This window comes from Haemorhous mexicanus, chromosome 8 (assembly GCF_027477595.1).
Source record: "Haemorhous mexicanus isolate bHaeMex1 chromosome 8, bHaeMex1.pri, whole genome shotgun sequence".
NCBI lineage: Eukaryota > Metazoa > Chordata > Aves > Passeriformes > Fringillidae > Haemorhous > Haemorhous mexicanus.
Genome location: NC_082348.1, coordinates 15,760,333 through 15,786,817, shown reverse-complemented (window position 1 = coordinate 15,786,817; position 26,485 = coordinate 15,760,333). Strand labels below are relative to the sequence as shown.

At 57.9% G+C, this 26,485-nt stretch overlaps 4 protein-coding genes across 10 annotated transcripts; 2 read left to right on the top strand and 2 right to left on the bottom strand.

Moving 5' to 3' along the window:
• Nucleotides 1-888: 888 nt before the first annotated feature.
• On the bottom strand, nt 889-3,774 carry STK16 (serine/threonine kinase 16). Of its 2 annotated transcripts, none has more exons than XM_059852905.1 (7): nt 3,457-3,774; nt 2,343-2,562; nt 2,137-2,270; nt 1,942-2,062; nt 1,772-1,867; nt 1,580-1,701; nt 889-1,491 (listed from the first exon to the last, which is right to left on the bottom strand). In XM_059852905.1, exons 1-7 carry the CDS (start codon nt 3,615-3,617, stop codon nt 1,353-1,355), a joined length of 993 nt encoding a protein of 330 aa, XP_059708888.1. In that variant the 5' UTR covers nt 3,618-3,774; the 3' UTR covers nt 889-1,352. The 2 variants fall into 2 exon arrangements, with proteins under 2 accessions (XP_059708888.1, XP_059708889.1); XM_059852906.1 differs by lacking the exon at nt 3,457-3,774 and adding an exon at nt 3,264-3,410.
• A 47-nt stretch (nt 3,775-3,821) lies between these two features.
• GLB1L (galactosidase beta 1 like) lies at nt 3,822-9,126 on the top strand. 2 transcript variants are annotated; one of them, XM_059852902.1, is made up of 16 exons: nt 3,822-4,032; nt 4,435-4,607; nt 4,918-5,068; nt 5,317-5,377; nt 5,637-5,731; nt 6,121-6,301; nt 6,384-6,442; nt 6,567-6,688; nt 6,855-6,895; nt 7,177-7,295; nt 7,398-7,472; nt 7,551-7,640; nt 7,773-7,886; nt 8,138-8,269; nt 8,600-8,815; nt 8,892-9,126. In XM_059852902.1, exons 1-16 carry the CDS (start codon nt 3,979-3,981, stop codon nt 9,108-9,110), a joined length of 1,902 nt encoding a protein of 633 aa, XP_059708885.1. In that variant the 5' UTR covers nt 3,822-3,978; the 3' UTR covers nt 9,111-9,126. The 2 variants fall into 2 exon arrangements, with proteins under 2 accessions (XP_059708885.1, XP_059708884.1); XM_059852901.1 differs by having other exon boundaries at nt 7,159-7,295.
• Nucleotides 9,127-9,317: 191 nt separating this feature from the next.
• ANKZF1 (ankyrin repeat and zinc finger peptidyl tRNA hydrolase 1) lies at nt 9,318-16,130 on the bottom strand. 5 transcript variants are annotated; one of them, XM_059852898.1, is made up of 16 exons: nt 15,990-16,130; nt 15,602-15,727; nt 15,202-15,311; nt 14,710-14,812; nt 14,127-14,311; nt 13,734-13,849; nt 13,469-13,622; nt 13,029-13,251; nt 12,748-12,849; nt 12,405-12,560; nt 12,215-12,313; nt 11,541-11,805; nt 10,961-11,072; nt 10,686-10,853; nt 10,506-10,576; nt 9,318-9,926 (listed from the first exon to the last, which is right to left on the bottom strand). In XM_059852898.1, exons 2-16 carry the CDS (start codon nt 15,720-15,722, stop codon nt 9,806-9,808), a joined length of 2,106 nt encoding a protein of 701 aa, XP_059708881.1. In that variant the 5' UTR covers nt 15,723-15,727; nt 15,990-16,130; the 3' UTR covers nt 9,318-9,805. The 5 variants fall into 5 exon arrangements, with proteins under 5 accessions (XP_059708881.1, XP_059708880.1, XP_059708883.1 ...); XM_059852897.1 differs by having other exon boundaries at nt 15,602-15,751; nt 15,990-16,121; XM_059852900.1 differs by lacking the exon at nt 15,990-16,130 and adding an exon at nt 15,913-15,983.
• Nucleotides 16,131-16,248: 118 nt separating this feature from the next.
• ATG9A (autophagy related 9A) lies at nt 16,249-26,371 on the top strand. Its single transcript, XM_059852895.1, has 14 exons — nt 16,249-16,401; nt 16,628-16,671; nt 18,011-18,075; nt 18,365-18,526; nt 18,630-18,771; nt 19,662-20,410; nt 20,708-20,861; nt 21,078-21,257; nt 22,045-22,290; nt 22,582-22,802; nt 23,221-23,338; nt 23,511-23,733; nt 23,854-23,996; nt 24,103-26,371. Exons 1-14 carry the CDS (start codon nt 16,299-16,301, stop codon nt 24,106-24,108), a joined length of 2,556 nt encoding a protein of 851 aa, XP_059708878.1. The 5' UTR covers nt 16,249-16,298; the 3' UTR covers nt 24,109-26,371.
• The last annotated feature ends 114 nt before the right edge of the window (nt 26,372-26,485 follow it).

Here is a 26,485-nt window from a genome sequence, read left to right as displayed (position 1 = left end):
CACTCGTTGCTCCAGCCAGGGGTGGGTACCGCTTCCTCATGTGATATATGGCCTCGTGTTGTATCCTGGAGCTCAGGAGAGCATATTTAGTCTGAGCAAGAAAAGAATGGCAGCTTTTGTGTCTTCTCCTCATGTGCAGCCCAAGGGTAGGTGGGCTTGCCTGCAAAGATGGTTGAAGCAGTGGGAGTTTTCTGGCAGCCCTGCCCCTGTGGTCACCCTCCAGGGCAAGGAGTGTGCCTGGCTCTCTGGTGCAGTGGGTGCACCCTGCAATGGCACCCAGCATGGCACGGACCCCGGGCTGCTGTACTGCTGTGTGCGGTGAGAGGATTAAAGGAGGGCAATGCTCCCTGTCAAATGCTTGTCTGCATCTCATTTTTTACCCCCTGTCTTTGGGTAGACCACCTGCTGGAGCCCCTCCAACCAAGGCTCCCCCCTGGGCTGGGGGTGTCCTCAGTGCTGGGGTGATTGTGTTGTCCCCATGCTCTGCATACCCCCACCAGAGCAGAACTACTGATCCTGCCTCCCAAGGTCTGGCAGCTTCCCAGTCTGGGCATCTACCTCCCTCTTCATGGGCAGCAGAGAAGTTCTGCCTGTACCCCTGCCACTGCTGCCTGCCTGTGCTGATCCCTGTCCCGCAGTGCCCAGCTCTGGAGGCTTTGAACAGCAGTGTTTGGCTCCAGCTGCAGTTGTGTTAGCTCCCAATAGGAGCATTCTGGGGCCAGGGATTAACTTTCCCTGCTTACTGCTAATGCTCTGGCTATGCTGCCCCGGCTGGCCTCCGCTGCCCTTCGCCTCCAGCAACGCTTGGCTGCCTAGCTCAGACAGTGTGCCCTGCTCTTCCCATGCCCTGGCAGAACCCCTCCCTGCAGACAGGGACACAGCCACAGCTCTGCAAGAACATACTTTACTTCAAACACAAGGCAACATCGGTGCCTAGAGCAATGGCAGAGTGGGCACTCCCTCTGCCTCCCTCCAGCACAGCACCGGGATCCGGCCCGCAGCTCTGCTCCGGGCAGCAGCAACCTTCCTAGGGCACAGAGCTGCAGGACAGCAGCTCCATCCCCAGGAGGGGTCCCACAACATCCTCTTCTGCCACCCCCAGGGAAGGCAGCAGCTGGCAAGGGACCCATGTTTAGCAGCATATCACATATCCACAGCTCAGGGGCACAGACCAAGGCCCAGGCAGCAGCATCCAGGGTACAGGACACTCCAAATCCAACACACCTCCAGCACAGAGCAGCAGCTCTCCCCCAGGGCATCAATCCCTTCTGCAACAGGTCTGCAGGGCAGCAGGGATTAGGGCAGCTGCTTTTCCCCTGGCTCAGCCTCGGGATGTGTCACCACTGGAAGGCTCAGATCTGTGTAGTGTCCTGCCCCGCTGGTGCTGGCTGCAGCCCCTCCAGTTGGTGGAGGATTTCATTTATGCTGGGTCTCTCCTGGGGGTTCACTGTCATCATGGAGAAGAGCAGGCGTTGCAATGCAGCCGAGTATCTGGAAGAAAGACGGCGAGGGGAGGACCCATGTGGTGCACAGGACAGGGGGCCACCCCGGAACAGGGTCACCCTCTCCAGCCCCTCACCTGGTTGTGGAGGGCAATGTGAGGGGGTTCTGAACTGCCAGAGCCACACTGTCACCCTTCTGGAAGATGGCATCATAGGGGCCCTCTCCAAACATCATGCAGTACAGCACACAGCCTAAGGACTGGAGCGAGGTGATGTCAGTGCAGCGCTGTAGCAGTGGGATGGGGGAGGTCAGAGGGTTGGATCCTTACCCAGATATCCGTACGCTCGTCTATCACGCACTGGCTCGGCACTGTGAAGAGCTCGGGGGCACGGTAGGAGATGGTGCAGCGCTGGGCAGCCCAGTCCTGCAAAGAAGAGGATGGGGATGAAGGGACTGGAGCAGGGACAGGCTCATGGGGTGACATCCCAGGCCACCCACCTGCACAGCCATGGCCTCCCGAGAGCTGTTGACTTCGATGCGAGCTTGGTTCATGGAGCCCAGATCCATCAGCACAGGCTGGTCATCCTCATCCAGCAGCACATTGGTGGGCTTGAGGTCCCTGTGGGGATGGACATCACTGAGTGCCCACCAGGGCCCCTGCCAATCCCCCCAGCCAGTGCTGCCACCCCTCACCTGTGTGCATAGCCCTTGCTGTGGATGGCCTGCAGCCCACGGCAGATCCCATGGAGGATGAGGAGGATCCGCTGCTCTGGCATGAAGGTGCCTTTTTCTCGCAGTGCTTCCACCTCTCTCCAGAGGGTTCCCCCCTGGAAAACACAAGCAAATGGTCACCACTGTTGCTTCTGGGGTGGTGTGGCAGCCAAGAAAGACCCCCTCACCTTCACATAGGGCAGGAGAAGCCAGGCTTCGTGCTTGGTGCCCTTCTCCACCATGCAGTGAGCCACCAGGCGCAGGATGTTGGGGTGGTCGAAGAGGCCGTGCATCTCCACCTCGTGCAGGGCGGCCTGGCGGTCCTCCTTGTCGTGGCACAGGATGCGCTTCAGGGCGTAGAAGCGCCCGTCCCGCAGCCCCTCCACCAGGTCCACATAGCTGAAGCCCCTGCAAGGAGTCAAGAACAGCATGGGCCGGGGGCTGTGACATTCATGCTGGGGCCCGGTGTCCAGTCTCATCTACGAGCACCCAGAGGAGGGGGACAGAGGGCAGCATAAATTCCCCCAGTATGCACATCTCCCCATCTTGCAGGCACCTGTGAGGAACCCAAAGCATCCCCTCTCTGTATGAAAAAACCCACTGGCTCAATCATCTGCACTCCCATGGCCCCAAGCACCCACTTCTGAGAATGACCAACCCCTCCCTGTCACTCAGCAGGAGAATCATCTGTCATGCACAAGCACCCCCAGTGCTGAAGCATCATCCCTCAACAAGTCCAAGTACTTCCCCAAGCCCCAAGGTGACCTGGGCTCAAGCATCTCCCCACCCTGCCCGAGCATCCCGTGCCTGAGTGCCACCCCAAGCCCAAGCATGTCCTCATGCACAACCACCCCCCCCATACCTAAGCATGTCCCCACCACCCCTGAGCATAACCCCAACGCCAAGTCATCTCCCATGCACAAGAACCCCCGTGCCCAGCATGCCCCCCCACACCCAACATTCCTCCTGTACAAGCACCTCCATGCCCGAGCATCCCCCCCCACGCCCGAGTACGCCCTCGGCCCGAGGACGCCCCCCCTTGCCCGAGCATGCCTCCCGGTGCACGGGGACCCCCGCCCGAGCCCCCCGCGCCCCAGCCCGCCGCGCACCCCTCTGCCAGGCGGTGGAGCAGGAGGTACCGCGCTCCCCCCAGGCTGACGGTGCCGCGGGAGCAGACGCACAGCGTCTGCCCCATCGCCCGTCCGCGTCATCGCCCGAGGCCGCCGCGTCACCGCCCGTCACCGCCGCGTCACCCAGCGGGCGGGGCCGCACCGCCTCCCGCTGCCCGCTGCCCGGCCCTACCATCCCTCCGTCTTGCGGCGGGCTCGTCCAGTCCTGCAGCACCTCCCGACACCCCTGTCACTAGCTCTGTCACCAGCTCTAGCCCTCGGCCCGGGGACGTTTTCCTTCCGCTCATCCGACAGCAGCAGCCCTCCGATCAGAGCTACAGCCGAGCTTTCCATCACCACCTCTCTGATAGAAAAAGCGGGCTAAGTTCAATGGAAAGGCTTCTGCCTGCTGGTGACGCTTTTACGAGGCTCCTTGTCCCCTGACTTTGATTGTGACTCCCCACCCCACTGGGCACCAGAGGTGTGCCCGCCGGCCGGAGCTGCACACCCTGCTGGGGTGGGCTTTGCGGGGCTGGCCCGACGTGGACGGTCGGAGCCGCCCGCCCCTTTCCCGTGGTCCCGCCTCAGCTGTTCCAGCTGCCCGCACTTAGGACCGGGAGAAGGAAGCGCTGGCAGGGATCCTGCCCGGCTCACGTGATGGTGGAGCCACGTCCAACCTCGTCTCCATCCCGGGCCTGCCGAGCCCCCGGCGAGGATGGGACTGCCGGCCCTCGGTCTGCTACTGGCAGCGGAGCTGCTGCACACGCAGGTTAGCAAACAAGGGTGGAAAGCACTGAGCTGTGAAGGAGCGGGTGGGACGCCTCCCGAATCTGCCTTCCCGATCCGTCTCCCTGCTCGTCATGCTATAGCTCCCTCCTGCAGCAGCCCATGTCCTGCCACAATGTCCCAGCTTGCATTCCCAGCTCCTTCCCTGCCCTCGCAGCACCCACCCCAGCAGCGCCGTCCCCGCAAATGCCACCAGCCCAGCCGGGGTGTTTGATTAGCGGGGAGGCTCGGCTCCTCCCTCCTGCTCTCCCGGGACAGTTTGGCATCCCCTTCGGGGTAGGGCACCTCCAAGAACCAGCCCCGTCAGTGCCTGACTCGGGAAACAGAGGGGGCGGCTGGGCTCGGGGAGGTTCTGCAAGCCTCCAGCTCTTCCTTTTTCCTGCAGGCCTCCCCTTCGGAACGCTCCTTCCAGCTGGATTACAACCACAACTGCTTCCGCAAGGACGGTGCCCCTTTCCGCTACATCTCGGGCAGCATCCACTACGCCCGCGTCCCGCGCCCTGCCTGGAGGGACCGGCTGCTCAAGATGTACATGAGCGGGCTCAGCGCTGTGCAGGTGTAAGCCGTGGCGACAACCCTGATGGTGCACAGCCCACAGCCACCACGGGCTTCCTGGGATCTGTAGGAACAGAGACGAGGGTGTTGTCTGACCACAGGGACCAAGCACCAACAATTGCACTTGGCTGTGACCTCCCGAGGTCACCCCTTCCAGACACAAACATGAGTGTGGGCTAGTTCCAGTCCAGCCTGAGTTGCCATACTCAGCTCAGGCCAACTCCCAGAAGCAGAGGGACCAGCTGGTGGGATGGTTCCCTTTCATGCTGGGGTGTCCTTAGCTCCTGCATGCTGATCTCCCCTCTCACTCCAGCTACGTCCCCTGGAACTACCATGAGACACTGCCAGGAGTTTATGACTTCACTGGGAACAGGGATGTGGAAGCCTTCCTGGACCTGACAGCTGAGCTGGGACTTCTGGTGATCCTGCGACCAGGGCCCTACATCTGTGCAGAATGGGAGATGGTGAGCCCCGGCCCCCAGCCTGGCACAGAGGGGTGTCGGGTGGTGTGGGAAGGGCACAGCAGGGTTGGCCCTTGTGGCTGTGGTGCTGACTCCAGTGCTGTGCCCGCTGTGCCCAGGCTGCTGCCCCAAAGGCCACAGGCCGTGCTGGTGCCAAGTACTCGCATTGCACTGGCTGATTTCAGCAGTGTGCAGGCCCAGGCTGCTGAGGAGTTTCTCTGCCTCCCTCTCTGCTGTGTGTGTTTCTCCAGGGTGGCTTGCCTGCCTGGCTGCTGTGGAAACCAGACATCATCCTGCGTACTTCCAACCCTGGTGAGGCTCAGCACAGAGCTCTGGGCACCACGTCCTTACAGCCTGGTGCCAGTCCTAGCATTGTCTCCACACACCTGCCAGATCCGTCTTTGTGGTCTTTCCCATCATCTTCTTTATCCTCTGAGAGCCCCATAGTTTGTACTCCATCTCCATTTCCCCATCTCTGCCCCATCTGCTGTGCCTTCCTCCTGGCAGGCTGGCTGCAGGTGGGCTGGGGTGGATGTTGCAGCCAGCCCCTGCCCTGCCTCTGTCCCTCCAGCCTACCTGGCAGCTGTGGACTCCTGGCTCCATGTCCTGCTGCCCAAGATCAAGCCACGCCTGTACCACCAGGGAGGAAACATCATCAGTGTGCAGGTAAGGTGCTGTGAGGCCCAGTCCTGTGCCCTGCTCTGGGTCATCTTTGGATGTGCCCCAAAAAGCCCCATTGTGTATCCCCTACACAATGACCTTACCCAGGCAAAGCTCAGATAAGTCCCTCCCAACTTCTGGACCTAGATTTAAATCCAAGGGCTGGGAATCTGAGGTACCTGCCATCACCACAGCTGTGGTTTGAGGGACACTGGCAGAGCTGGAGCTCATGCTGGGACTGGAAAGTTATGCTCAGGATCTCCTGGGGGGTGGTCAAGACATCTGATGATGTCCAGAGGAAAGGGGGGAAGTTGGTGCTCATCCCAGTGGGCAGTGGGACCTGTCTGCAGCCCTGCCACGTGCATACTATGTGCCAGTCCCTGCCTCGCTTGCAGGTGGAAAATGAATATGGGAGCTACTATGCCTGTGATTATGGATACCTACGGCACCTGCTGGGCTCTTTTCGGGCACTGCTGGGCAGCGAGGTGCTGCTCTTCACCACTGACAGCACGCAAGCTGAGGAGCTGCGCTGCGGCACCCTGCAGGGGCTCTACGCCACCGTCGACTTTGGGCCAGGTATCCCTGTGGGGGAGGAGGAGAGAGAGGGTGTGGGTCCCTTCTCTGTCCTGCTCAAACCTCCCCCTCTGCACCTCCACAGGATCCAATATGACGGAGGCATTTGGTGCCCAGCGCCGCGTGGAACCGAAGGGGCCCCTGGTGAGCTTGGCATGGGTGCTGTGGGGGGAATGACACCACGGCTTTGGGGAGGCAGAGGCGCCGGGCAGTGAGGCAAGGAGGGGCGCTGGCCCAGGCTTCAGGTGACAGTCTCTTTGTCCTCCAGGTAAACTCTGAGTACTACACAGGTTGGCTGGACTACTGGGGCGAGGCACATGCCAGCACCAGCACAGCGTTGGTGGCCCAGGGGCTGGAGGACATGCTGCAGCTGGGAGCCAGCATCAACATGCAAGTAGTCAGCTGGCAGAGGGCACAGCCACCAGGGCAGTGGGCATCACCTCTTGCCTTCATCCCACTGGGATCAGGCCAGCAGGGACTGTGGGTGCCGGAGGGAAGGGGCAGTGCCTGCTGGGTCTGTGGGGTTGCTGACCAGGCTCTCTGGGGTGTATCATAGGTATATGTTCCACGGAGGGACGAATTTTGCCTATTGGAGTGGTAAGTAGAGCCTTGCTCTAGGGAGGGAGGGGCACACTGCAGGGCTGGAGAGCTTTCCTTGGCCATCCCTGAGAAACCTGCTTCAGGCTCTTTTCTGTTCCATGGAGCAGGCTGACACATAGCCAAGGGCCCTTGAACCCAAGCTTGTCTTCTCCTGGGGACTCCTTTCATGCCTATGCAAGGGCTCACAGCTCTGGGTCATGCCCCCCCACATTGCACTGCAGCCAGCCTGGGGCTGGGTTCCATGCCCTGGGCTGTGCCAGAGCCCCTTCCTTGGCCAGGTGCTGACTACAAGGGCCAGTACAAACCAGTGACCACCAGCTATGACTATGATGCCCCCCTCTCGGAGGCAGGAGACCCCACTGAGAAGCTGTTTGCCATTCGCACAGTCATCAGCAAGGTAATGAACCTGGCAGGATTAAGGGGAGAGAACTGGACACTGCTGCTTGGGCAAGGGACATCTCCCTGCTGGCCATGGGGCAGCTGACAGTCTGCTGTTCAGTTCCAGCCCCTTCCAGCTGGCCCGATGCCACCTGCCACTCCCAAGTATGCCTATGGCTGGGTGACCCTACGGAAGGTGAGTGCCCATCCTGAAGGCCATACTGCCCCAGTGTGGCACTACTCAACTGCCCAGCACCCATCCCTCTCTTTGCAGTATGCTGACCTCCTGGATGTCTTGGATGTGCTGTGCCCCTCTGGGCCCATCCAGAGCCAGTTCCCTCTCACCTTTGAGTCCCTAAAGCAGGTGAGAGGCTGGGTGTAGTGGTGGACACTTGCGGAGACGCTCCTGTCTGCCTGGCCCTGGCTCTGGGGCAGAGGAGCAGAGGTCACTTCCAGCTCCATTTGCCTTCCTGTGCCACTGCACTGTGTCCTGCAGGTCCATGGCTTTGTGGTGTACCATACAGAGCTGCCCTGGGATGTCCCAGACCCAGCCACGCTGGGTGCTCCTCCCCACAGCATCTGTGACCGTGGCTATGTGATGCTGCAGAAGGTGAGGCTATGGGAACACACCAGTCCCTGGGACAGTGCGCCAGAGGGCTGTGCCATCCCAGGGTCTTGGGGACAGCAAGAAACTGTACTGAGCCTTTGCGGGGTGGCTCTTGGGCCCAAATTTGCCTCCTTTGAGGGCAGAGAGCAGCTCTGGCTCTGGTGGGCTGGCAGCAGGATGCTCTGTGCCTGCTGGCAGTGTTGGGGGTGGTGGGATCCAAACATGGGCTAGCAGCACTGACTTTGTGGCTTTAGGAGTACCAGGGAACGCTGGAGAGGGATGGGCAGACAACACTGCAGGTAACAGGCAAGGCAGGGGACACCCTGGACATCCTCATGGAGAACATGGGCAGGATCAGCTTCGGGGCCAACACCAGTGACTTCAAGGTAAGGGGAGAGCGCCCTTAGGCTCCAGAGGGAATGGCCTGGCAACCCATGTGACCAAACACCCTCTACTGCCACCTGAGACACCCTCTACCCCACCTGAATTGGTGGGGGCAATTCCAGTCCTGCTCCCTGGTTCATCTCAAACCTGCCAGGACAGGGCTCAGAGACTAGCACCCCTCTCCCACTTATGCTGCCACAGCTGCCAGGGCCCTTCACTCCTTAGAGGGCATCCCATCCCACCTTCACTGCTGCCAGAGGGACACAGCCTGGGGCTGCCCCAAGTGTCCTGGCAGACACTGCTGCTTCATTTCCCATCCTGTTCCATCTCAGGGCTTGCTGGGAAACCTCTCATTGAACTCCAGGCCTCTCAGCAACTGGCTGATCTATCCCCTGGCCACAGACACTGCAGTCCAACAGGGCTGGCCCCACGCTGCTCAGCCAAAATTAAGCAGTGGGGGCCGAGTGGGGCCAGCCTTCTACACTGGGACCTTTGAGACACCTGGCATTGCCTGGGACACCTTTGTGAAGTTACCAGGTTGGAGCAAGGTAAGGCAATGCATAACTGGGAAAGGGGTAAGAGTGGACCAGGACACAGCTCAGTCCCATCTCCATCATCTTCCAGGGACTGCTGTGGATAAATGGCTTCAACTTGGGGCGGTACTGGAGCTGTCGTGGGCCCCAGCAGACCCTCTTTGTGCCTGGCTCGGTGCTGCATGCTGGCCGCCCCAACAACATTACAGTGCTGGAGCTAGAAAGGGCACCTCCCACTCCTCTCTTGCTCTTCCTTGACCGACCCCTTTACAACAGGACACTTGGCTGCAGCACCATGGCCACAGAATAAACACTGCTGGGCACTGGCCTTGCCTCTCACTGGGGCTGGGGAGATGGCAAGGGGCTGATGAAGCACAGGGGCTAAGGAAAGTGGCACAGGTCCTGGCACAGACATTTGGGGACAGGCAGGGCCTGTGATAATGAGTAAGGGACCCAGGACTGAGCTTGATTTGCATGTCAATGCCAAACTCATCCCAAATAATTTCAGTGACCATGCTGATTCCCCCATGGCCAGGGGGTCAAGGCACCTCTTTATTGATAATGTAGGCAGGGGAAGTAGCTGCTAACATGATGGCTGAGATGCTGACGGCAGCCAGCAGAGGAGAGGTAAAAGCACAGCCTTGATGGTGTCGACAGGCATGGCTGGAGGTAGCTCAGGGCTGCAGAGTCTGTATGTGTCAGGATCTGTCCTTACACCCACAGATAGTAACCTATGAGGTAGCCATGAGAAAAGTCGGCAGCAGGGCCCCTGGCTGAAACCAGGCCACTGAACAGTCCCAGCCCCTCACACTAGCACATGCAGACCTCTCAGTTATTAACTTTGCCAGAGTCACCACCCAGAGTGATGTTCATGCCCAGAGAGTGACATGGCCAGCTCAGTCCTTCTGACCATCGCTGCTGCACAGGTTCTCCCTTGCTGCACAGCCAGTGCTCAGCCACGTCCCCACCACACTGGTCCTTGGCAGGTGGCAGCAGTCTCCAGCGTTAGGTACGGCCAGCCTGGGCCCGGCGGTGTGTTTGCAGGCAGGCCGTGGAACAGAAGGAGAAGTCAAGGTAGTGGAAAGGGATCCGTCCCAACAGGGACTCTCCACAATGCCAGCAGCGGCTGCAGAAAAGAGCAGAGCTGCCCCTGAGCAAAAGGGACACTTGCAAAAGAGTTAGTAGAGGAAAGGATTCCCTGCCTGGACTGTGACACAAGACACCAGCAGCCTGAGGGAGCTGGAGCTCCTCTGCTCTCACAGGGCTGATGTGCTCACCCAATGGCCTGACCAAGACATACTCCCTGGGGGACATGCTCTGTCTGAGCATGATGTGAGGTACTTTGAGGCAGAATGAACATTTAGGGACTTGGCCCTATAAAGGTTGTAAAGCCCCTGCCCAGAAAAGCATGGGGAGTGCTGTCTGCCAACAAACCTAGTCGGGTGGCAAAGTAAACAGGGACACAGGAGTGGCTGGGGCATTGGCTTGCTGTATATCTGGCTGCAAGTGGACCAAGTCATCCTTAGCAAAATATTTCAGGGGAGCAGGGCAAGAGAGGGAGGAAACTTTTACACAAGCATTATCAGGAATTGAGTGGTCAGGAATAGCTTTGAACTAGAAATGAGAACTGGAGGAAGAAAGGCAGGGAACAGCTGTACTGACATGGGAGAATTTGTCTTCCGAGCCAAGCTGCTGGGATGGTTACCTGATATTGGCAAGAGTTGTGCCGGTGTCCTGCAGCTGGGCAGCCAACCTCCTCTCAGCAGCCAGTGCCCTCTGGGGAGCAGAGACAGCTCAGCCCCTGCAGCCCCTGGGAGCTGCTGTGCCCAGAGCCCATCACATCAGCACTGCCTTATCTGGGCTGGATCCCCTTCCCAATCCTCACCTTCTCCCTGTCAGACAGGGCTGCAAACCACTGCTTCCTTTCCTGCTCCTGCTCCCAGCGGTGCTGCTCCTCCCGCTGTGCTTGCTCCCGTTGCTTCCGCTGGGCTTTCTGTGCCCGCTTCTTCTCCAGCTTCTTGGCCTCCATCTCCTGTGTCAGGGGCCCTGGCACCTGAGGGCAGGCAGCATCTCCCACTGAGCCGGGGCAATGCACAAGTGGGAAAGGAGAGCTTTGCTCTGGGGCTCCCCTGTGGGTGAGGGCAGTGGGCAGGCATCCACCTTGGCACGGCTGTAGTCGTATTTGTCTGGATGGTCCACCATGAACTTGCGGAAGGCATTGCGGGTCCGTCTGTCAGCAGAGGTGCTGTATGGAGTCCTCTCCTGCCTGTCCCTGTGAGACAAGGGAGAGCAGCTCGCTCACACTGCCATCTTACTGTCTGCATCCCACTGGGCTGTGAGCCCAGTGACCCCCCATGAGCAATGTGTACTTCAGGCCACAGTATCACAGCCAAGGAGGGGAAAGTTCCTATACCAGAATCCTTCATGTCCTCCAAGTTCTTGCCTCTCAAAGCCACTCCATGGGGCTTTTGTATCATCCTGGCCCTTGGGAATGCCTACCAATAAACCTGGGTGCACTTTGAGGCAGTGCCTCCTGCTGCCATGCCAGACCAGGCAGGCAGAGAGAAGGTTGGTTCAGCTCCTAGGCCTCCCATAAAATCCCCAGACATACTGGGTTACAGAGACCAATACTGGCTGTCCCAGGACAAGAGTAGCATCAGTTTCCTGTAGCTGAGACAGGAGTGAATTGCTGGACTCTCAAAGCAGGGGTTGTGAACCACTGGGTGCCCTGCAGCCATACCTGAGGGCAGGGTCTGCTCCTGCCTCCAGCAGCAGACACACAGCCTCAGCCCTGCCAGCCTGTGCTGCCACATGAAGCAGGGTGCAGCCCTGCTCATCCACGGGCTGGTTCAGCAGGGAGCGGGCCATATCCAGAGACTGCCCATTCTCACTGTGCTCTGGCAGGCTCCCATTCTCTGGCACTCCCAGGAGGTGCTGCAGTGTCTGCACATCCCCTGTCTTGCAGGCAGTGAACAGAGCATTGCAGAGCTGGGTCTGAGGGTCTCCTGTGAGGGAAGAACAGGAGGGGGGTCCGATGGGCAGACTGAGCAGAGCAGCACTCTGGTCTGACCAGGGAACACACACAATGCATCAGCTTGCTATCTCGATTTGGGCACTGCAGGATCTCCACCACCTTTAGAGTCTGCGGCCATGTCCTATGGCATTGCTAGGCACTGGTGTCAGCAGCCAAGTCTCCTCCTGAAGTAAGACCCACTCCAATCCCCCTAACACACCTGACTTAGCCAGGTGCTGCCTGGCCCCCTTGGCTCCAAACACACAGCTCACTCAAAGACACATGACTGCACTGAAGACTTCTCAGACCCAGGTGTTCTGGGCATCTGCATGACAATGTGCTCTTCACTCGACTGAAAAGCCACCAGTAAATGGGGCAGGCATCCAGCCAAAGCCACTCACCTCCATTGTTCCAGGGAAGCAGCCCAGCCTCAGCCTCCCCCTGCAACTCTGTCACTGGCTCCAAGCCAGGCTGTACACCAGTCTCTTTAGCACAAGGCCCTGCACAGGCAACATGTGAGGAAGAGGGTCAGAGTCAGCCTGCATCCCATCCATGCCTTCCTACACTGCCCCTGCCAGTTCTTCCCCTCACCTTTCTCCACCTTCTTGTCCCTCTTCTTTCTCCTTTTGCGGTTTCGCTTGGGCATCACTTCGAACTCCCGGAGGTCCAAGGTCCCCAGTGTCACTTCCACAGTCTCCAGTTCCCCTGTAGGGCTTTCTTCCTCTTCTTCCTCCTCCTCCTCTGGGGCTGAGGAGGGTGATAAGACTGGGGCTAAGGCTCCACACACAGAACTAATCACTCAGAGCTCTGAGCCAAGAACACCCTGTCTTTCTCCTGTCCAGCCACACACTGCCAATCTGGCCCATGCCCATGCTATAACATCAGAGCCCTCCTGCTTGCTCAGAGTCATATCTCCCTCCATGGTTCAACTCACCAGTTGTGTCCTCCTGCGGGGGATCCACCTCTGCCTTCTTCTGCCTCTTCTGCCAGACCTTCCGGGGGGACCCAGTGATATCCTCCAGTGGTGTGTCCTTCCCTGGGCAGCAAGGGTGCTCCCGTCATTGCCTGAGGACAGGGAGCACCCCATGTCTCCAGGGACTGAGGGCTGAAGAGCAAGCACCTCCACCCCATAGGGTAGTGTCCCTTAATGTCCCTTAAGGGACCATGTCACGCCACCTGCCCTGACCCACAGGCATGAGGGCTGGTCCAACTCACCATACACCTGCAGGCTGGCCAGCGTGGCGTGGACTCGCAGCACCTCTCGCAGGGTGGCCCTGCGGGTGCTGAGGGGGATGTGGCAGATGCGAGGGTCCCCTCGGGTGAGGGGTGGGTTCCTGCCACCGAAGAGCAGTGCACGGTTGTGATGAGGGGCCCGGAGGAAGATGCGCTGAGCTTCACTCAGGTGCTGTGCCCAGGCTGCCAGGAGGTCCTGAATATCCTGGGGAGAATGGAGAAGCTTTATGGGATCCTGAGCACACTATATGGGCAAACATAGCTCTGGAGGAGGGACAAATCCAGAAGAGAGTAACCTCAGTTGGGCCCTGCCCCTTTTCCAGGGCCCACCGCCGCTGCCATGCCCTCCAGCAGCAGTGTGGTACCACCTGTCAGAGGCAGCAAGAGCACTCCCTGCCAGGAGCCCGGTGCTGCACCCTCACCTTGAGCAGCGCAGCCTCATTGTAGCGGCGCAGGGAGGCCCCAGCCGATCTGGGGGCTGAGCCCGGGGTCTGGGCGTCCCGAAGGCCCTGCGCTGTGCCCCGCCGTGCTCGCACTGTGTACCGGTGGAAGGTCTTGTGCTCCTGCACCTGCAGGCTGTGGAGAGGGGCAGGCATGAGCCACAGAGCTTAGTGTGTGTGGCATTAACATGCAAAAGCAGCTCCAGCTGACTGTGCCCAGACAGTCCTGCTGTCGCCCTGTACTCACCCCCGGAATACCGCTCCTGCGAAGTGCCCGCCACCCATCATCAGCACAACCCAGCACGTGCTTGCACCGAGGCTCTGCAGTGATGCTGTCAGCTCCACCGACTCCTCAATGTCACCCTGATACACAGACACCCTTGCTAGCACCCATGGCATTACCTCCTTACCTCCTGCTGTCCCCAGGACAGAGACCAGCCTCTCTGCTAGCACCAGAAGCAGGTTTCTGGGAACACCCCAGAGCCAAATAACAGGCCGCCAACAAGTCTGGGGCTCTGACCTGGCACCAGAGTCCACCCTTCCTAGCACAGGAGGTAGGAGACTATCAGAGAGACATCTACACCCGAGTGCCACCACCTTTTCTTGACTCCCTCTCCCAAACAGCTGGGCTGTGACTTGCCTTCCCAGTGAGCAGCACACAGCGGTAGGCGGAGATGAGCTGGCCCTTCGCATTGCGAAGCAGCACTTTGTGGGAGCGGGGAATCTGCGGGGTCCGGCCAGTGTCACTGACAGAGGGCAGCAACTCTGACTCACTGCTCACATCAGAGCTATCTGAGTCAGATCCTGAGATGCTGGAAACATCACCTGCAAGGAAAAGAAAGATGCAGTGAAATTAAGCAAAGATTATTGAACAGCCTCCCCAAAACTCTCGAGGTGACTTCAAGGGCACTTGCAGAGTGCCCACGACCCCAGAAATGTTCTGTCAAATAACCCTATATATCACAAATAGGCTGTGACCTGGGGACATAGGAGTTTGGAGCTCTGGATCCCCAGATAGGCTTAGGCAGGGGCTCAGTTAAAACATCCCCTTCTGCCTATAACAAATCCTAACAGCTCAGGAGCAGTGCTGGATCCTGAGAAGACCCCACAGGGACAGAAAAAAGGAGCTCTGCACTAGCAGAAGGCTTCATCCCTGTACAGGAGAATCCCAGTGAGGTGGCTGACAGCCCCTGAGTTCCAATGCAGACAATCCAGCTTCTCACCTGTGCGGGTTTTCTCCTCAAACACTTCCTCAGGCAGTGTCCGGCGCCCCTGGAGTCGCTGCTTCAGGTTGAAGCGGTGCCAGTCAAGACGGTAGTGCTCAGTCTGTGGAGCAAAAAAGTATGAGCTGGCAGCATCTTGGTGGTCCATGAAAGCCATCACCACCAAAGGGCATGAGGTGACAGACGCCAAGGACTAAACTGATGCCGGGCTCCTTCAGTGGTCCTGACTGGAAAATCACAGTATTTTAAGGAGTTACCCATGAAACAATTAATCTGAACAAGTACAGGCCTGTGCTGCACTTACCCTTACTTCCAGTAAATGATACCTTTAATTGACAACATACAAGGTTTGAGTGCCAGATCCCAATAGGTCGTGAGCAGTGAGCAAACAGCCAACACTGGGCTGCACCATGCTGGGGCTGAGCTTCCACAGCAGGATCTCACCAGTCATGCCAGCCACACTCCCACTTCACACTGTTCAGCCCTACTCACCTGCTCCTCCCGGCTCCCAAACACCTGCCCGCAGGTCAAGCAACACATCCTCTCTGGCACCTCAGCGACCCCATGGGCCTTCTCCTCACAGCTGGCTGCTGCAGGTTTCTCTGGAAGAACAAGGGAGGGCTGTGCACAGGCAGCCTGCAAGCTGCACCGCAAGGAGTAGAGCCTCCTCTGTCCCTCCTCAGCCAACCCAAAGAAACCTATGGTTGAAGGAGCTTCGGGGACCTTGGGGAGTCACCAAAAAAAAGCCCATTTACCCACCCACCAGGCAGCTCCTATGGCCAAGCTCCGAGGTGATCACCCAATCTGAGTTGGGGAAAGAACATCAATCTGTGGCGGACACGAGCTTAGTCAGATAACTTCCCTCCCGCCGTTCCCGCGGAGCCCCACGCACCGTGGCTCGCAGGTGCCAGCTGGGCAGCACCCGCATCCGCAGCAACTCCGGTGACAAGGCTCAGCCCGCGCAGGAGTTCAGGGTCCTGAGCGGCCTCAAACACCGACCTGCTCTCCGGCATGGCTACTGCTTCCAGCGGACGGGACATGGCTGAGGAATGGGCCCGTCGGGAGCCATCCGCCAGTGATCGCCCCGACACCGGCCCCACCGCTCTGGCCCCGTCCGAGCCCTGCCCCGCACCGCACCCGGAGCCCGTGCGCGATCCCCCTTCCCCAAGCCGCCGCACCCCCATCACCCCGGGGCCGCCGCACCTCCGTTACCCCCAAGCCGCCGCACCCCAGTCACCCTCGGGGCCGCCGCATCCCCGTTACCCCCGAGGCCGTCGCACCTCCGTTACCCCCGAGGCCGCCGTACCCCCATCACCCCCGGGGCCGCCGCACTCCCGTCACCCACGAGGCCGGCGCATCCCCGTCACCCCCGGGGCCGCTCCCCCGTGCCCGCCCCGTCGCTCACGCGCGGCCGCCGCCGCCGGGCCCGGAAGCACCTCTCGTCACATCCCGCGCGCCCATTGGCCTCCCGCGTCCCACCCCCCGCTCGCCATTGGGCGCCGTGCCCGCCAGTCGCGGGCGGGGCCGAGCGGGCCGCGCCGGGCCGGGCCGCGCCGGTGGCGGCGGCGGCGGCGGCGCGGGACCCCGCCATGGCCCACTTCGAGACTCAGTACCAGCGCCTGGAGAGCTCCTCCACCGAGTCTCCCCCCGGTGGCGGCGACTTGCTCGTCCACGTCCCCGAGGGCGCCAAGTGTGAGCGATGGCACCGGGGGTTGGGGCCTGGCCGGCGGCGGGGTCCGGAAGAGGCCGGGGGCGTAGGGGAGAGGCTGGACACCAAGGGGAGCCGGGGTGGCGGCTGCGGGGCTGGTACGGGGCCTCGGGTGCCAGGGGCAGCGGGGGAAGGGGTAGGTTGTGCTGGTCACAACACCAAGGGTGGGTGTGCTGAGAACCCCTCACCCTGTGCTGCTTCTTCCTTCAGCTCCGTGGCATCACATCGAGAACCTCGACCTGTTCTTCTCTCGCATATCCTTTTGCAGGGCGAGGGTCAGGCGGGATGTATTCCCCTCCTCCCGGCTCTAAGTATAGGGAAAACATGGAGATTTGTATAACTTGGAGCATGTGCCGTATCAGCCATCCCTATAGGACACTACACAGCTCCAGAGGGGCTGACAGAACCCCCCATGCCTTGGGACGCTGTCTCTTGACACAGGGTCATACAGGTGCTTCTAGGAATTCTTGGGAAAGTGACGAAGATACTGTTGTCGTTACAATTAATGTGTTATATTCTTAACAGTATTTTATTGCTAGCATGGCATTTACAATTAGGGTAGTACAGGATTTCTGTAGGCAGAATCAGTGTAGTACAATTTTATAAGTAGCATAGGACAGAATTTTATAGTATCTCTTAGTTTGTGGTTTCTAATCAGCTGGACTCTTTACAGATCTGGACATATCTTAATATATGGTTTGCTATATCAGTAATGAACATAATGAAGACTCAAAAATCACGTAAAAGAATTTGAGTCATTCACTTAGTCCTCATTGGAAGCACATAACAGCAGGGGTATCCCTGGCTGCTGAGGGGTCCTGGGTCTTACTGTCCACCAGCAGCTGTGATACAAGTTCCCACTTAGGATTTGTAACTCCTTGATTTTGTGGATAGTGCTCTGGGTGCTGTTAGTACTTCCCTCTTCTGTGATGGGGTCATCACCTCTGTTGGGTTGGCCAGGTGCCTGGGACCTTCAAGGACAGCACGGAAGAGAGTAATCAGCCTGGTGCCAAGGAATCTTGAGGCCCATGGCGAGGGAAAGCAGAAACCTGTTTGATTTATCTACTTGGTTCACAGGACCTTCAGTGCCTGATAACTGGGCAAAGGGTGACCCACTAATAGGTGACACCCTCGGTGACACAGAAGGGCTGCTTGCCTTATGAAATGGTGTTAATTATGCTGACCACATTGCTGGGGGCAGGAGCAGGTGCCAGGTGCCACTAAATGCATTTTGTTTGTCTGTCTGTCTTGTCCTGCCCTACCCTGCCCTGCCCTAGCCACCGATGTGCAGACTGAGTGCAGGCTGAGTTTCTGCTCTGTGCTGAACAGACCCCTACTATGGGTGGTGAGTGCAGGAAGGAAGGAAGGAGCATGAACGAAGCCAAGTCCCTCTACCCCAGCTGTGTTACCTGGGCAGAGTGTGTTTTCTTGCGGTGGGGAACCAACTTGTTGATGAGTAGGGGTTGGAGAGATTTTTTCTTGGTGGTGAAGGGAGACTTGGCTGAGGAGCTGTGGAAATCAGTGGGACAGAAGCCTCTTCATCCTTCATCAGAAAGGAGTCTCCATGCTGTGTTCCTTGACTGTAGCTTTCACGTCTATAACCTGCATCAGAAGAATGGCTTCACTTGCATGCTCATTGGAGAGATCTTTGAGCTCATGTAAGTGCAGGTTCCCCCCTGTTGTGGCTGCTGGGGAGCAGCCACAGGCACTCGCCAAGCCCTTGCAGCTGTGTAGGTGGAAGGGCTCCTTTCATAATTATCCTGTCTCCCCTTCATCAGGGTTTTCCATGCCCCAGACCTACGTTTCACTTTGAGGAACCGTTGCCTGTGAGCGTTCCTGCTGCCCTGGCTGTGGGATTGCATCTCCGTGGCATATGACCCTGGCTGCTTCACATTTTGTGGTGGAGCAGAAGGGTGATTCCCTCACAACACTTCTCTTTTTTCACAGGCAGTTCATCTTTGTGGTGGCATTCACCACCTTTCTTATCAGCTGTGTTGATTATGACATCCTCTTTGCCAACAAAGCATTAAATCACAGCCAGCATCCCACTGAGCCCATTAAGGTGACTCTGCCAGATGCCTTCCTGCCTCCAAATGTCTGCAGTGCAAGGTAGGGGCAGTGGGGGGCATGTTATCCACTGCTCTTGTTTTCCTACATACTCAGGGCTCCTGTCTGGGCCTGTGTCCCACTACTTGCCTCTTCTTGCTCTCAGAATCCAGGCAAACAGCTTCCTCATCTGCATCCTGGTGATAGCTGGGGTTTTCTGGATCCACCGGCTCGTGAAATTTATCTACAATATTTGCTGCTACTGGGAGATTCATTCTTTCTACATCAATGCCCTGAAGATCCCCATGGTAAGTCGCTGAGCCAGGGGCTGCACACAGGGCTGCCGAGGGTCATGGGAGGCATTTGCTGGTGGTTGCAACTTGCCTTCATGCCTCTCCTCTTCTCGGTCAGACTGAGCACTCTTCCCTCTGCTCCATAGCCACATGATCTCCTTTCAGCCTCTTCTCAAGCAGCCAGTTTATTCTGTGTTAACCTCTCTGTGCTCAGTCTGCCTCTCCGCCTGCTGGCGCACGCCTCTGCCATATGCCACCCAATATGCGTATCCTTTAGCGGTGGCCTTTTCTGCAGTGCCTTCCACAGAGGAGGCATAAGCGAGGATATCCTCGTACCTCCCTGGGATGTGAACAGCCTCAGCTTCCTTGTTTATTTGGGAGGCTTGGAGCTACTTAGTTGTGAAGGTCACACAGCAGATCAGTGTGTCACAGATGGGGTTTGAGGCTTGCATAGACTCCTAGTCCAGAGTCGTTGCTCTGATGAACAACATGAAAAGGCATGTGCTCGTCCTTTGGAGGGAGAAAGTAGCTTGAGAAAGGTGGGGTGAGCTGAAAGGCTTGGATTGTCCCCAGTTTTTCCACAGACTCCCTCTGGGACACTGCTTAAGTCCCTTCCGTGTTTGTTTCTCCCTGCTGACTCCAAATGGCAGCTCTGGGAGGCACCACAGAAGCCTGGACCTGTGTTTATGCCTCTAAGGAAGCTGGTGCATGCGTGGCTGGGAAACAGTCATCTGTGCTAATCTAGGGGGTAAAGGGCACCTGGGGTTTGCCTGCTGCAGGCTGAAGTAGTGCCAGAAGGTGCCTCACGCCCTGGTGTTGCATGCACTTTGTCAGCACCCTGAGGTGTGTGGCTTCTGTCCTTGGATACTTCTTGCTCCTAATCTTGCTGCTTGTCCACCTTCCAGTCCACCCTGCCCTACTACACCTGGCAGGAGGTGCAGGCTCGCATTGTACAGATCCAGAAGGAACACCAGATCTGCATCCACAAGAAGGAGCTGACAGAGCTGGACATCTATCACCGCATCCTCCGCTTCAAGAACTACATGGTGGCCATGGTGAACAAGTCACTGCTGCCCATCCGCTTCCGCCTGCCGCTGCTGGGAGACACTGTCTTCTACACGCGTGGGCTCAAGTACAATTTTGAGCTCATCTTCTTCTGGGGTCCCGGCTCCCTCTTTGAGAATGAGTGGAGCCTGAAGGCTGAATACAAGCGGGCCGGGAACCGCCTGGAGCTGGCTGAGAAGCTCAGCACTCGTATCCTCTGGATTGGCATTGCTAACTTCCTCCTCTGCCCCCTCATCCTCATCTGGCAGATTCTCTATGCTTTCTTCAGCTACACGGAGATCCTGAAGCGGGAGCCGGGCAGCCTGGGTGCCCGCTGCTGGTCTCTCTATGGCCGCTGTTACCTGCGTCACTTCAATGAGCTGGATCACGAACTGCACTCGCGCCTCAGCAAGGGGTACAAGCCAGCTTCCAAGTACATGAACTGCTTTATCTCCCCGCTTCTCACCATCGTGGCCAAGAATGTGGCCTTCTTTGCTGGCTCCATCCTGGCTGTGCTCATCGCTCTCACCATCTATGATGAGGACGTGCTTGCGGTCGAGCACGTCCTGACCACGGTCACCCTGCTCGGGGTGGGCATCACGGTGTGCAGGTGAGGTGGGTTTGTGCTGCCCCCGTGCTCCTGGCAGTGTTGTAGGGAGCAGTGTCTGGCAGCAATCCATGTAAACATGCTCTTTGCTTGCAAATGGATGTGAATCTGTGTGGATGAGGGACATGGCTGGGCAGAGGTAGTGATCCTGGCTGCAGTGGTTGTATGGTATGAGCGGCTGGTCTGGTTGGAAGGTTACAGGTAGAGCTGTGATATGGGCCAGTCACCCTGCCCTCCCAAGATGACATCTCCCAGGAACAGGGGTGTAATGCTGTGATGTTTCCCTGTCCTGTCGTGCAGGTCTTTCATCCCTGACCAGCACCTGGTCTTTTGCCCAGAGCAGCTGCTGCGAGTTATCCTGGCACACATCCACTACATGCCTGACCACTGGCAGGGCAATGCCCACCGCTACGAGACCAGGGATGAGTTTGCCCAGCTCTTCCAGTACAAAGCGGTGAGCTTGGCTTAACTGTGGGGCTGGGGACTTACCCCCATCACAGGATGGAGAAAGTGCTTTAGAGCTCAACAGCTCCTGGGCTCATAGAGGAACAAGGCAGCATCCTCAGAGAAACCCTGCTCCAGAAGATGGAGGGCTATCTCTGGGGTCTGTTTTGGGATTGTGGGTTTTTGACCCTCAAGTTTGTGCTGAACCCATCATTTCTGTGCTTAGGTCTTCATCCTGGAAGAGCTCCTGAGTCCCATCATTACGCCTTTGATCCTCATCATCTTCCTGCGGCCCAAGTCCTTGGACATTGTTGACTTCTTCCGTAACTTCACTGTGGAGGTGGTGGGTGTGGGTGACACCTGCTCCTTCGCCCAGATGGACGTGCGCCAGCACGGCCACCCTGCGGTAGGTCCTGTGCTGCCCACCAGCTTGTCTGGTCCTTCAGACCCATGAGATGCCTGAACTCGCCACTCCTGGCAGCCCATGGCTCAGCCACCCACCTCTTGGTAGGGTGTCTGGGTTTGGCACCACAGGTCATCAGCTCCAGAAGGCTCTTGTGGCCCAGCTGTGATTATTGACCAGATGCTTCGGGAATCAGGCTGTGTCATGTCTTTGATGTCATTGCCTGTTTTCACAGCCAAGGGTTCTGTCTCCTCCGGAGAGTGAAATGTGGACATTTAGAAAGTGTGATCACTTCTCTCCTGCTTGTGCTCAGGAGAGAAGCAGTCTAGAGGAAATAGGAAGCATTTTCCATTATGGAAAATCTATGATGGAGGGAAAAGGGGTCCATCTGTTTTGTGTGCCTTGGAATTTAGGTTACTTGCTAGGGAAAGACTTCCTAGTGAGACAGTCATCAACTAGGAAGGAAGTGAACTCATTGTGGCAGGAAGTTTTAAGAAGAGTTATTTGTTGACTCTAATTGTTCCTGTCTGTGTGACTGTTCCCAGCTCCCCAGTTCCCTTGCAGCAATTCATGTTCTGAGATGGAGTTGGAACAAACTCTGTTTGTTGCTTCTTCTCCTGAGATGGCTGAATGAGTGTGGGGACTTCTGGTGTAGCACCTGCTACATAGGGCGCCATGGCCTTGCTTGGGCTGGGTGTTGCATGCTTTGCCCAGACTGATTGCAGGATTCCCAGGGCTGGCAGGGTTGCAAAGCAGATCCTGTCTCTCATTACTCGTCTCTTGTCCACAGTGGATGTCAGCAGGAAAGACGGAGGCCTCCATTTACCAGCAGGCTGAGGATGGCAAGACGGAGCTATCCCTCATGCACTTTGCCATCACCAACCCCAAGTGGCAGCCACCCCGCGAGAGCACAGCCTTCATCGGCTTCCTGAAGGAGCGGGTGCACCGGGACAGCAGCGTGGCCCTGGCTCAGCAGGCTGTGCTCCCTGAAAACGCCCTCTTCAGCTCCATCCAGTCCCTGCAGTCAGAATCAGAGGTGCCCAGGCTCAGGGCATGTGGGTTGTTCTTGGGGTGCTTGCTACATGCTGGCAAATTCATCATCAGGCCCTCTGGGTAATTTTGCCCTTGCCTGGATGTATCTGGGGATGAAAATGTGGTAGATCAGCACTATCTGGGACACTTCTGGTTTTCTAGAGAAGGTAATAGGCTGTCCTAGAGCCCTGTGAGATGGGAGAGGGGCCAAAAAATAGCCCAGCTCTGTGTGTCTGGTGAGATCAGTCCTCCAGCTCTGCACAGGACAGTGACTTTTTCTCTTTCAATTCTGCAGCCTCACAGCCTGATTGCCAATGTGATAGCAGGCTCCTCAGCACTGGGCTTCCACATGAGCCGGGACGGACAGGCTTCCCGCCATCTCTCAGAAGTGGCCTCGGCTCTGCGTTCCTTCTCCCCACTCCAGTCTGCCCAGCAGCCTTCCAGTGGCTTCCAGGCCTCGGGAAGGGATGGAGAGGGAGCCCAGCCTCGTGGTGCCAGTGCCATGACAGCCTCTGGGTAAGCTCCTGGCTGGAGAAGGGCAGCCAGACACCTTGGACATTCCTTTACCCTTTGCCCAAATGCCATCCTGTTGTCCTAGATGCATGGTGGCATTTATCTCTGCAGTCTGGACAGCAAGGGACCTTGACAAGCAGAGTTAGACTCAGGTCTAGGTGCTGGTGCCAGGTGCTAAGGCTGGCCCCAAAGGATAGTGTCAGGATCCAGTTGTTCTGTAGGTAGTACAGTGGTGAGAGACCCCTCTGTAGGAAAGAGGCAGTGCCATAGAAGGGCTTATGTATTTCGGGAGATGCTGCAGAGGGGCCTCTTCATGCCCAGTTCAGGAGCAGATCTCTGTGAGCCTGACATTAGAGTGGAGAGGGGCTGGGCATTGTGGGGGCACCTGGGCAGGAAACACTACTGGTGTGTTCTGTGGCAGTGCTGATGCAAGGACCGTGAGCTCAGGGAGCAGCGCCTGGGAGGGTCAGCTGCAGAGCATGATCCTGTCGGAGTATGCCTCAACTGAGATGAGTCTTCATGCCCTCTACATGCACGAGGTGAGCAACCCAGAGCTGGGCTGGCCAGAGGGGCATGGAGCAAGGCAGGCAGGACTGGGCTGCCCTGTCCATTGTGACAAGAAAACCACTGTGTATGCAGTGCTGCGGAGAGGGTGTGTTTGGGCATCTGGTTTCTCCCACGCAGCTGAGTCACTCGTGTTATGGCTTGCAGTTGCACAAGCAGCATGCCCAGCTGGAGCCCGAGCGGCACACTTGGCACCGAAGAGAGAGTGACGAGAGTGGGGAGAGTGCCCACGAAGAGCTGGACACTCAGCGGGGTGGCCCCGTCCCCATTCCCCGCTCTGCCAGCTATCCCTTCTCCTCACCACGGCAGCCTGCCGAGGAGACAGCCACGCTGCAGACAGGCTTCCAGCGGCGATACGGTGGCATCACAGGTACGGAGCTGGGCAGAGGTCTGAGTTCAGGTCAGAGCTGTGTAACTGATGTCCTTTATGGACTGGCTAGACGCTGGCAGTTTGCCAGGTAGCTAATCTAGTTTCTTGTCTCTCTTGCAGACCCAGGCACAGTGCACAGAGCCCCATCGCATTTCTCCCGCCTTCCTCTGGGAGGCTGGGCCGAGGACGGGCAGTCAGCGAGGCACCCAGAGCCTGTGCCAGAGGAGAGCTCGGAGGACGAGCTTCCGCCACAGATTCATAAGGTAAGGGTGATGGTTGTGGCTGAGAGGGGCAAGGTGTACTCTGATGCCAGGTTGGGGTGCTGGCAGCTGGTCCCAGTAGGTGCCACATTCTCTCTCTGTCTTGCAGGTATAGCCTGGTAGACTGGGGATCTCATGGGGCTTGCAGATTGGGAGCCACCTGGACAGCAGGATGTGGCATGGGCTTGATTCTTCTCCTGTACTGAGTGGACATTTTGTTGCCATCAATTGCTGAAGAGACAAAACTTGCCAGGCCAGCGTATTTGCTGTGGCACCTTGTGTCTAGCCATGTGTCAAGTCAACGCCACTCTGACTAGTGGGGTGAATGTGTGTGTGAGTACATACCTGTGTCTGTGTTCACATCTGTGTCGTCCGTGTCGGAGGATCTCTGCAGAGCCTGTGGAAACTGATGTGACGGGACTAGCAGTGAGGAGCTGCCGGTGGACTGGTTTGGAGATGGCAGCAGCAGCTGCTCCTCAGAGGGATGGGAGATGGCATCAGCTCCATCCAGATGTACGCCCGAAGCTGGGACCTGCCATCCAAATGAGGGCAGGAGTTGTTGAGGGTGGTCTGAGTGAGCTCAGCCTGTAGCACCACACTGCCCTGCCTGCAGCTCTGAGAAAGTGCCTAGGACCATGTTAGTTCTCCCAGAGAGGACCACTGTTGTGCCTCTTAGCCGAGAGCAGGACAACAGTGGGGCAGTCACCCAGCCCTCTGTCCCAGCATCCTGCAGAGGGATGGGTCCTGGTGGCTGCTGCTGGTATGACTACAGGTGAGATATAGAGCTGGTGGGAAAAGCTCTGGTTCGATCCAGGATGCTGCAGCTCTTCCCTGACTCATGACAGCTGGCCCATTCCCTGCATGCAGGAAAGGGTCATTGGAGTGATGCCTCCATGCCAGGGCAGCAGCATTGTCCCATGTATGGCACCTATGGGATGTGGGCTACTAGTGGGCCCTCCTGCAGTGCCAAAGAGACCCCAGTGTGGAGCAGCCTGTTATCTTCTGGGAGTGCTCACAGCCCACTCAGAGCCCACCCTGAAGGTCTTGTGCTCTGTGTGTTGGTTCCTTTTCTCCAGGCACAAAAAAGGCCTTTTTCCCATGCCCAGGTGCTGTTGTATTGTTTCTGTCCCTCTGATGCAGCTGTTCCTGTGGAACTGGGCCTTCCCTCTTCCCTGGCAAAGGGTTTGGTTCTTCTGAAATCTTGCCCAGAGGTTCCCAGCTCCTCCTTTCCTCCTGAAACCTTCCTTTTGCTTACAACATGGTTTCAGCTGCCGTGGAGACCATGCAGCTGTCTCTTGCCTGGCAGAGCAAGGAGGGGCATCCTGAATCCAGAAAGGAGAGGCACACCTCAGCCCAGACTTGGGATGGTGGTGGGGAATCAGGATCCTAGCTGTGCAATATAGCCTCAGACAAGACCTTCCCACCATCCTCCTGTTTTCCCTCTTTTCTCTTTGCAGCTTCTGGGGAATTGCATCCCAGCTAACTCCTGCCCATGACTTACTTTCCATTCCCCTTGCCTCTGGCAGGGGCTGCTAGCTTTTGTCATGCGCTCTGCGAGCACTGCACATCCCCCTCTGCTGTCTCTGGAGTCCAGGGCCATCCCTCTTCTCGTGCCAGGGTTATTGCCCTCTGCCCTGTGAGCCTGAGACAGCTCTAAGCCACCTGCTGCCAGTGCTTCTGCACCCAGGTAGCTGGGCATGAGCAGGCCCAGGGGGCTTGCACAGGGGCAGGCTCTTTGGGGTAGCAGATTCCTTATTGCCATGGGGAGGGCTGGGCAGGGCTGGAGCTACAACTGCTCTGGGGTCTGTATGAGATCAAACAGAGTGTTCTAAAGCAGAGCTCAGGGCAGGGATCAGCTCTTCAGTGCTAGGGTCAGGGCTCTGTGGACCTGGTGCTGCTGGGGTCCTTCCATGGAGAAGTGGCTGCAACTGCTCCACAGCAGCTTCAGCTTGGGGCTGTCATGGCTTGATGAAAGAAAACAGAAAGCAAATCTCCTAGGAACCCAGATTTTCCAGTGGCTTCTCTTGGTGCCCAGGTTGCTCCCTCCCCTCTCTGGTCCTGTGGGACACTGTGTCTGGGCTTCCTAATGGAGTTGTTGCTGGTCTGTACAGCTGAACAGCCTGAGGCAGTGCCCTGGGGCAGGGGGAAACTCTGGATCTTTCCCTGGGCTGGCAGGAGGGAGAGGCCAGGCATAGCAGGCCCAAGTCTTTGCCGCATGTTTTGCTTGTATCGTCAGTGTTCCATATGCATGGCGAGCCACTCTTCCTCATCTCCTCCTGAGATGTGCGGGCACGGAGGTCCCTGGGGAGTGCAGTATCATACCCCGTGCCCTCGCTGTACAGCTGTATAGCCGTCTAATAAAGATGGGGTGTATCATCCCTGCCTGTGTCCGAGTCTCCCTTCGCTCTGTGGTACCGTGCAGCCCACCTGCGCCTGGCTTGCGATGGCAGCAGAAGGCTGGGAGGAGCCAGCCGACTGCTCCGGCGGCACAG